The 10,717-nt window shown below is 37.4% G+C and overlaps 1 protein-coding gene across 1 annotated transcript; it reads right to left on the bottom strand.

The window, feature by feature from the left end:
* Positions 1 to 8,039: 8,039 nt before the first annotated feature.
* On the bottom strand, positions 8,040 to 10,043 carry LOC149846752 (RING-H2 finger protein ATL52-like). Its single transcript, XM_089998137.1, has one exon. The coding sequence runs from the start codon at positions 9,846 to 9,848 to the stop codon at positions 8,664 to 8,666; it is 1,185 nt and encodes a 394-aa protein (XP_089854263.1). The 5' UTR covers positions 9,849 to 10,043; the 3' UTR covers positions 8,040 to 8,663.
* Between the last annotated feature and the right edge of the window lie 674 nt (positions 10,044 to 10,717).

Raw genomic sequence — 10,717 nt, 5'->3', positions numbered from 1 at the left:
AAAGGGGAAAGAAGGGAAGGAGAAAAAAGGGTTTACATAAGAACCGTGGCTAGCTGTTGGTGCAAACCAGCATATATATATAGGTGCAAATTTGATATGTGTTAAATGAGTTTTTTTTATTTTTTTGGTATTTTTTTTCAGTCTTGACCTCATAAATGTGTTGGACATGATCAATTTACGAGAAACTAACACTTGGATCATGTGTTTTCGATGAAAAAAATGATATTTGGAGCTTAAAAATTTTACAAAGATTTTTGACCGTTGATTTTTTGAACCTTATAACAACCCACTCGTGTCAGAATCGATCACTTCAAGAGTTGATCATTATAAAATCAAGTACATAGATCACATCTAATGGTCATAATTTAAAAATAAACTGAAAAAACCATGAAAAACTCATTTAGCACGTATCATTTTGCATATACTTCTTACTATATATACAGACAGTGATTGGTAGTTGCTCACACGTTAGGTGCTAAATGAGCGTGCTAAATAGGTTTTTTCAGTTTTTATTTTATTTTATTTATAAGAGATGTGATCTATGTACTTGATTTTATAGGGATCAGCCTTCGATTCTGACACATGGGCGGGTTTTTATAAGGTTCAAAAAAATCAATGGTCCAAAATCTTTATAAAAATTTTAAGCTCCAAATATCATTTTTTTCATCGAAAACACATGATTCAGATATGAATTCCTCGTAAGTCGACCATGCCCAACACATTTATGGGGCCAGAATTGCGAAAAAAACATTACAAGGCAAAAAGCCCCATTTAGCACCTAACGTATGAGCAGCTACCAATTTTTCTCTCTCTATATATATAGAGGGAGAGAGATTTATTAATGATCTGAAGATATGAACATTTTTGACATATTTATGCAAAAGCCTAGTATGTTTTAGTTTGTTAAAAGTGGGAAAATATTGGCTATCCTCATATTCAACGAATCTCCTAGTTTTTGAACTCATAGGGGAGGGAGGTTGTCTTTACCAAATCTGAACCCATAGATGTGTTCAGCATGGTGAAAAATTGTAGAACCGACCATTGCATCTTATTTTTTCAATGTAAAAATAAGATTTTTTGAAATTCTATAATTGGAGGCCATTGATTTTTCAACCCCCAGAAAATCTTACAGTTTAGAAAAACATGATCCAAGGGCCGGTTTCTACAACCCATTTGTTTATATAAGTACAAATGAAGCAAGAAATCCTGCGATTTAGATTTAATCAAACTGATCTTGTACAGTTGTAGTTTTTGTAGCTGCAGTAAGATCTCAAAAAAAGTGACTTAAATATGTTTGGAAAGTGATGGTAACTGTACTATTGGACCATTTCAACCTCACAGCATTTGGTGGCGGAAATTAAAAAGTTGGCAGAGAAGAATATTTTATTGCTTGCTCCAAGTGTGATTTGTGATGATTGCAGCAGTTTTATTCATGCATGGGAAAGCCATAACCATTGTTAACGGAGTTGGTGAATAACCACAGTCTACTCCTTTTAAGTATTAAAGTTTAACAAATCCAAAGCTGACTTAAAAAGGCAACAGAAAGTTTCTTTTGAATGCAAAAAGCCAACAGAAAGTTAATGCCTCGTTGAAAGTTTTCCTTTTTTTTTCCTTTCCATGTCATTGAAAGCAAGACTTTTTTTTATCACAAATGTAGCACTCTAACAGGTTATCATAGAGTTTAATATGCTTATTTATTTCTTCCTCCCACAGCCATTTTTGCATTAATAGCTTCAGTATTTTTATAGCCAACAACAGCCGTTTGTTTATTTTTTTACTCAAACAAACCACCCCAGGCGCAGAGACCTAGCCCCGCTGGGCTCAGCATGCCGTACCCCTTGACCCCAAGGAGTCACCAAGCTTCTGTTAGGTGTAAGAAAGAATGGAGAGAAATTCAAAGAAGGAATGAGGTGTTTAAGATAGAGGTCTTGATGAGGTGGAATAGTCCCATATTGCTTTTGCATGAGTTTTCTGAGAGCTTTATAAGCAATTAGTGAACTCATACACTTGTTCCTGAGAACAAGGGAGTGGGATGACCACCACACACGCGCCCGCCCGTCGTGCCGTGCCAAGCCGAGCCGAGCCGAGCCGGTTCGGGTTCGGGTTCGGGTAATTGGCCCTTTAGGGCCATATCCAATCAAGACAAGTATCTTTTTACCCAAAGTTTCTTTGGATTCGGTAACGGGTTATGAGAATGGATAACGGATCTCGATCTTTCGAAGTCCGTTAACGGATCACGTCCCCTCGGATTCCGTAACGGGCTCCTTCCACGTTTCATAACCGTTCGTGGGTTATAAAAGCGTGGTCAGGGGTGGGGTTACGGAGATGTTGAGACAGGCGATTTTCTGAAGGAGAGTTCTGCGATTTCCCATCTCCCCTGTTACTCTCTCTCTCTCTTTCCTGAGAGTTTTTCCGAAAGAGTGGTTCTGCAACTTTGGTTTGAAGAGGCTGTTTTCGAAGGACGATCCGTCGGAGTGCACCGTTCGGTTCGTCGTGGCTACTGTATCCTGGGGGAAGGACGCCGGACCCTGATCTGCACAGTATGTGGGGGCGAATCTTCTCTAAGGGGAGTACTTTCGTACGCCTTAGCCTGCTGCATATTCTAAACATGTGCATGTTGTTTTCTTTATGTTCTATGCATCTGTTTAATCTTATGCTGTCGTCTGGATTTTGGTCTGATGCGGAAAATGACATGCTTGCTCCCTGTTACTGTTTCGGTCGTTTGTTAATCATGTTATTTACACTGTTATATTTCTTGATTTATATCGTGTTTTATATCATGATGACGATTGTGAAACTGTGTGATCTGAAAAATGATCCAACAGCTTCCGCTTACACAGGGGAGTGATGCCCATGGGATTTGAACCTAGACTGTCTGTCTAACAGTCTACTCCCCCATCCCACTAAGCCAAACCCCATCTGCAGCCGTTGTAACATCAACAAACCACTAAAGTTGCACTTGGCTTAACTTCAACAAATTCTATGCCACTAAAAGCAACAATTTTTTTTTTATTGAAATCGAGATTGATCAAAGCTGTTGATACAGATTTTAAGATGGTTGGTTTTTAATTTCTCCAGTTATTGTATCATATTCAGTGTTATCAAAAATGTGCCTTGAGGTGCAAAAGGCACGCCTCACCTTGAGGCACGGCCCTCTGTGCCTCAAGGCGCCAGCCTGAGGTGTGAGGCACAAAAAAAAAAAGGAAGAAGAAGACTTCTTAACTTTTATAGGTTAATCTTATATTTTTTAGTACTTATTTGAGATTTTCTATTGCTTATTGGTTGTTGCTTTATAGGACACTATATTTTTCAATTATATAATTAGTTTTTTGGTTATGTAATCAGTTTCTTAGTTACTTTTATATGTTAATCTTATATTTTTTAGTACTTATTTGAGATTTTGTATTTCTTATTGGTTGTTACTTCATTAATAAAGTATTTCTTTATTTATTTGTATTTTTAGATATTCTTTTATAATTTTTTTAAAGTTAAAAAAAAAAAAAATGAGCCTTACGCTTTACGCCTCGCCTTGGTTTTTGGTGAAGCACCTCGCTATGCCTCAAAGCTTTTTACAACACTGATCAGTTCTTAATTTTGAGAAGAAAATATAAGGTCTGGTTAGCCAATGATATGAAAGCAGCAGAAGTATAGGTGATTGTAGAGTTCACTTTGAAGTTTCATTTTGTTTGCCTAAACAATTTGACTGGAGAAGCTGAAACATTAGAATGAGCAAGAAAAGGACATTCCTTGATAAATATGGGTAATAAGCTATAATAATCTCTTCCAGCACAAAACAACGATGATTAATAAATAAAAGATTGGATATGTCCACATAATACAAATCAGAATCCGTATAAGTATAATTATTGCTCACATAGGTCAATACAACATTCCAAAATCACTGCACTCTTACAAGATCACCATGCTCTGAGTGCGCATGGATGTGTGTGTGTGTGCACATATGTATTTGTGTCTGTGTGTTGTCTTTGAACAGAACACAGGGTCATCCATGTCTCCAAAAGTGAAATGCTCATGATAACTTTCTTAATCCATTCCTAAACTTGAAAATTTTAGAAGAATATCATGTAGCAGTGCTTCCACATGTTGAGAGAGCGCCAGCTTATTTTTTATTACGAACATAACAAAGAAAATCTCTCTCTCTCTCTCATGCAATGATTGCATTGAGAGAGAGATCTCATGCTTCCCTAGTCTGCCTCATCAATTTGTTCATTCATTATAAATAGATTTGAAAGAGTTTAGCTCTTCACCAGTTATCCCAAAGTCAAAAAGGTAAGAACACAAGCAGAACAGCAAACCATTCTACCAATTGCTTTGTACTTAGCAGAGTATAGGCAAAACAATAACAGTATAGGCTTCAATTGAGTAGATCACGTATGGCATGTAATCAACATTTTTAACATATTGTGTGTGTGTGGGCATAATGTTTTTAACAGAACAAGCAAATTACACTGTCCTCTCCTCTTGGAGAAGCAAAGATGCAAATACATATGCTTAACATGGGCTTCAAGAGATTACATCACTTATGGTGGTGAATTATTCAATCCTGAGTTTCAAATACATTCTGAGTGTCATGTGCTTGCATATGCATCTGTGTGCATGACTCCACAAATTTTATTTCTATGTTAAATTAGGAGACATAAATTGCTTAAACACATATGGTCATCCTTTGTTCACTCACCAAGGGGAGTCAAGCCTTGAGATTTGTTCTAATATGGAGTAATTTTACCATCAAACTATTTCATATCCCATTATAAGCATCATTCAGTTGAAAGGTTTCATTCCTTATCTCAAAAGTTCATTTTCATGAAAAAATGAAATTAAAAATATTTGAGGTTAAATGCACATGAAAGCAGCATCAATTCCCAATTCTGTTAACATGTATCTGAGTATTGATTATCAACTAGAAAGATGTTAAAATATGTATATATAGTTATATATATTCATATATATATATATATATATATATATATATATATATATATAATTATATCTATTGATGTAATAGGCATTGCCCAACATAGGCATTTTGGTCATTTTACACATGCAATAGGAACTGTTTAGTCTTTTTCCTGTATTTGTTTTTTGTTTCTTTATTTTTGTCCTTTTTATATTATGTAAGGGCACTGTGGTCAAAATGTCCATAGAGTCGTTGGGATAGCTCTCAACTTGAGAGCTTCCCAAGGCCACCTCCTCTTGTATATATAGGGGATTTTCTCCCTCCTTTATCTCTATGCTTTTCCAAGCATTTTTAAATTCAATAACAAATATATTTTTTACTTCTTGTATTTCATTTAGGCTTTTTGTAGCCTTTGTATTGCCCTTGGCACTTGTATTGTCTCTTGGAGGACTTGTATTTGTGTATGTGCACATTGTTTTTGCTTTATGCTTACTTCATTACATGGTATAAGAGCCAAAGGGCTTTCGAACAAATAGTTCATGATGATCAAAGAACCGTGAGCTCGTGAAGATCGTGGTGGACGTGTGCTTTAGTCACTTTCTTCTCTCTATCTTTTTCTGCCTCATCTTAAACATGCAATAAGATGCCAAGATGTGGGTCACCGCTATAGATAACCACCTAGAAGAAGCTTTATGGATATGTGATGGGTACTACTCCCGAGCCTCAACTAAAACTTAGCAAACTTGAAGGAGACTTGGAAAAATCTCTTGAAGGAGATGATTGAACAAAAGTCTTATTTGAGTACCAAACAAATATAGAAGATTGGGAGAGTAATCCTGCTAAGATTCTTGTATGGTTTATGAACAATGATGATATTAAAATATGTGCCAATATTTCTAAATTTAGAAAGATAAATGATGCATGGTCATTTGTAAAAAAACATTTATACTAAAAAAGATCTTGCAAGACAATACTTCTTGCCGGAAAATATTATAACTACTAAGCAAGGGAATATGAGCATTCGTGACTATTTTAGTACCCTATTCCCTCTATGAAATGAGTTAACACTCTTAAAACCTAAGTGGGTAGCCGACGAAGATGTGGAACACATTTTTCAATTTTTGCATGGTCTACGGTCGAAATATGAACAAGTGAGATCATCCCTTCTCTATAGAACTTTCTCATTGCTTCTAGAAGAAGCTCTTATCAAAATATACTAAGAAAAAGCTCATCTTGGCATGACTAGAGGAGATGATGAAGTGTTCGCAGAATCTAAGCCCGACAACAATGTAAGAACTTACAAGCCCACTTTGGGAGGCAAAACAATAATGAAGGATCAATAAATATTGTTTGTCACTTTTGTAATGAACCGGATCACATCAAACTAGCATACCCAAATCATGTGTGGCTAAGAAATCTTCTTAAAGACATGAGAGTTGTCATCTCCAAACCCTCGAAGTTGTGTTGTGATATAAGAGTGTCATTTACGTTACAAGCAATCACACCTTCCATGAGTTAACAAAACACAGTGAGTCATTATATACATGATGAATATATGAGAGGAACAATCGAGTTGTTGTATGTTACATTAAAAAGGTAACTTGAAGATTTGTTCATCAAAGCTCTTCTTCAACCTCGGTTTATTTTTCTCCTCAACAAACTTTCGGTGATCACACCGTAAGTTTGAGGGGGGGGTGTTAAAATATGTATATATATATAAAAAATTATATCTATTGATGTAATAGGCATTGCCCAACATAGGCATTTTGGTTATTTTACACATGTAATAGGAATTGTTCACTAGGGACAATTTAGTCTTTTTCTTGTATTTACTTTTTGTTTCTTTATTTTTGTCTTTTTCATTTTATGTAAGGGCACTATGGTCAAAATGACCATAGAATCGTTGGGATAGCTCCCAACAACTCTTGGGAGCTCCCCAAGGCCGTCTCCTCTTGTATATATAGGGGGTTCCCCCTCTCCTTTATCTCTATGTTTTTCTAAGCTTTTTCATACTCAATAACAAATATATTTTTTACTTCTTGAATCCCATTTAGGCTCTTTGTAAACTTTGTATGCACTTGTGTGCTTTTTTATTGCCCTTAGCATTTGTATTGTCCCAGGGAGGACTTGTATTTGTGTGTGTGCACATTGTTTTTTCTTTCCGATTATTTCATTACAAAAGATTCGAGCATAAATACATATATGCACACCCACCCACATACACACAATATATATATATATATATATATATAGAGAGAGAGAGAGAGAGAGAATTAAGAATTATAACTTAGGGTACTTGAGCCTTAATCACATCTCCTCTTAGTTAGAAATAAATTCTCCAGGATATTCATATCGCTAGCCAAGAAGCACTAAATAGCCTAATTTGAGCTCAACAGAAGTTTAAGATAATGTACATGTAGATGGATTGCCATGTACAGCACCTAATTTGGTTAGATGTTAGTATTTTGCAAGTTATAAAGTGCTTCTGCAACATTAAAGTATTTGTAACATTTTGGGAAAAAATCATTCAAATGTATTATAGGAAATGTGTCTGCTAGAACCAAGGCTTCTTGAGATGATCATCATTACAAACTGAATCACATGTTAAAAAGAAACAGGCAAATTGACATCACAGACCAAAATACACATTTATGAATCACAAACTACATGGCTTTAATTATGAATTATGATTTATTGTCACCAACAAATAAGTTCCTCTACCAATCTCAAACTGCATAGTTTTAAGTGGATTATGGTTACATACATGATTTGTTAAGAAATTCATGCCAGATAAATATAAAGTTTCAGTAATACGTGCGTATAGCAACATGGAAACCGCTACAACTACAGAGCTATGTTCCTGTTGGAAAAACAATGTCTATAGATTTGATCAGTGCATCATCCTGATGAAAAAACAATGCTTACAGGGTAGATGAAGTGACATATGCTGGATAAGTAAGTTTGATTAAACCAAAAAATTCTCATGCAGAGTTTAAGAAAATCCAAACATGCAAGATCTTTTTGTTCCTGATAACAAAGTTGTGAATGAAAGGCAATACAAAACATGAGAACTGAGAAGCATTAATCTTGCAACAGAATACTGGTATATTTATGCCATCTCATTCATAAAAAACTGGTCATTCTTCCTTCTTTATATTCCTTCCTGTTTAAACTTTTGATACACTCGCCCAAACAGAGGCCCGGTATACACATCAGGCTTCTGAAAGTTTATCAAGGCCACAAAATCTATGCAAAGAGGGTTACTTCCCCCATAGCAAGAAAAAACTACAAGAAAAACTTACAGAAATTTTGGGTTACAGAAGAATAACCAAGCTGTGGTTATGGACATGTCTAGATAAGAAAAAATTTCAACCAAACGAGAAAGACAGCTTCGCATCAACTTGTCTTTCGGAAGACAAAGTACTTTAGGGGCGGCACTCAGAAATCTTAGTTCATGCTTACACCTCCATTCTCTATGAGAAATTTGAACCGAACGAGGATAATATTTTAGGGATACCATGAACAAACGGGCCACTTTATGTATAGCTACTATTTGGCACAAGAACAAACTGTTGATTCTTTCTTCTATATCTTGTTTCTGCTCAGACTTTTAGTACACTCGCCGAAACAGAGGCCAGACAGGTTCATCAAGCTTCTGAAGTTTAGAAAGTTTGTGAAGTATGTTTAGAGAGGATTACTCCTTCATGGATAGGGGAAAAAAAGAGATTTTTGCAGAAAATTTGGCTCATAGAGGAAGAACTGAGCTCCGGTTGCGAGCATGTTTCGAAAAGAAAAAATTGCCTCCAATAGAGAAAGATCTTTTTATATCAAAAGGGCTCTTCTGCAGACATAGTCGCTTATCAACATCACCCAGAACTTCTAGTTCACTCTTATCCCCTCCATTCTCCAGGGAAACTCCTTTCAACTTTGACAAATCCCCCAGATTGGATTTCCCACAACCTGATGATCCCATTGCCACTGCCGATCCACGCGCAACAGCCGAGAATTCCCGGGCAGAATTCGTTTCTAAACCTATGGATACATGGATCCTAGCCAATGAATTCATCGACACCGATCTTCTTATCGGCTGAAACTCAGCTGTTGCTTCTTCCGCCATCGTCCCGTTAGGCCGATCACCGCTCGATTGTCCACCAACCACACCAAAAGCATCAAAAGGTTCAATCCCCCTCTGATATTCGACGCCTACTTCCCCCAATTCATCCGCCACCGAACCCGAATCGCCACTCTGATCATCCCCGCCTCCCCTACCATCATTCGATTCCACAACAAGGGGTTCGTCCCCCGCAGAATTGCTGGCGTTACCATTCTCTGCCGGCAGCGAATTAACGTTACCAGCCACGATTGGAGCTCGGCACAACGGGCAATTCACATGAGACCTCAACCAGGTATCTATGCACTGGAGGTGGAAAGCATGGCTGCACTTAGGGAGAAGCTTTAGGTCCTCACCCTCTTGGAACTCACTCAAACAAACAGAACACCCTGTCTCCTCAATCAGGCCCTCACCCTTCTTGAACTTAAAGGCAGTGATTGAGTTTATGAGGGATTCATCAAGACCCACGGTGTTGATGTACCAAACATAGTTGATTGGCTCTTGGTCCTCAAGGAAGTCATCCAGGGCAGGTGGGTGCTGCTGCATAGCCCTCCTGGACGATCTCCTCCTCTGAAACCACCTGGCCAAGGTGATGTAGAAGCTCACAAAGAGAAAGGAAATTGAAAGGAGAACCACCATGGCCATAAGAGACTTTGGCAGATGGTAGTGAGGGGAAGATGGTGAAGGTGGTGTTGGTGCTGGAGTTGGAGTTGGTGGTAATAACTCATAATGAAGAGAGAAAGGTGGTGGTGGTGAGTGATCTTCATCACAGTGTGTTATTTTACATTCAGAAGACGAAAGGTGACGATGGCTATACATGGTGTAAGTATATGAAGATGGTGCAAGAGGAAACAAGAGAGGGAAAGAAGAGGAGAGAGGAGAATCAAGTTAGTGAGTTATCTGAAAGAGTTACCTTTGGATTGGATTGAAATCGAGGGGAGAGAAGGGAGAAGTTTTCTGTTTCCTGCAAAAGCATAGGAAGAGATGGAAGAGCTTCTGGTTTGGGGAGAGATCGTGGGTGACAAATCTTTCATTGTCTGAAAAGTCAATGGGAATTAGGTTGGGGAAGGAGTGGCCAATGCTGTCATCATTCACGAATTTACTACCCAATGGCGGTCTTGCCTTTCCTTTACTTTGCCATGTTGCCTAATCTAATGGGTTGGTGCAACACCCCCACGTGACGAGCAGCGCACCTTTCGGCTCGGCTCAAAAATTGAGCTCGATGAGCCGAGCTACGAGTCAGTTCGTTTGATGAGCCGAACGCAAACATGATAAGCTCTTTTTTTATTTTTCTGAGAAGGCAAAATGCATATTATTTATATACTTTCAGTTTACATTTGCAGATAATATAAGAATCCAACATTCAAATCCCAAATGAATGACAAGAAATCATCCGTAAAACACAAAAACCGTGAGAATCTATGACGAACACTTTACATAACAAGCTCAGTCCGGCTCAACATGTACAGGTTCGTTTTACATATTATATATTTAATATATTTTATACATAATATATATTATGTATGCTTTATGCATTATCAAGCTTTAAAAAAAATACTTAGAAACAACCTTTTAAAAAAATGAATCAGCTCATAAAGAACTCGGCTCGTGACCAGCTCGAGCAAGGCTGTGCCCTTGATGAGCTTAGCCTGAACGGCCTAAGAGCAGCTCGATCAGCTCGTTTACCA

The sequence above is a fragment of the Nuphar pumila genome, chromosome 2 (assembly GCF_984573655.1).
Source record: "Nuphar pumila chromosome 2, dmNupPumi1.hap1.1, whole genome shotgun sequence".
Classification (NCBI taxonomy): domain Eukaryota; kingdom Viridiplantae; phylum Streptophyta; class Magnoliopsida; order Nymphaeales; family Nymphaeaceae; genus Nuphar; species Nuphar pumila.
The sequence above is the reverse complement of the archived record's forward strand: the minus strand, read 5'-3'. Positions and strand labels throughout refer to the sequence as shown.

Excerpts from the sequence above, each read along its gene's own strand:
- LOC149846752 (XM_089998137.1), bottom strand. The coding sequence starts at position 9,848 with ATGTATAGCCATCGTCACCTTTCGTCTTCTGAATGTAAAATAACACAC.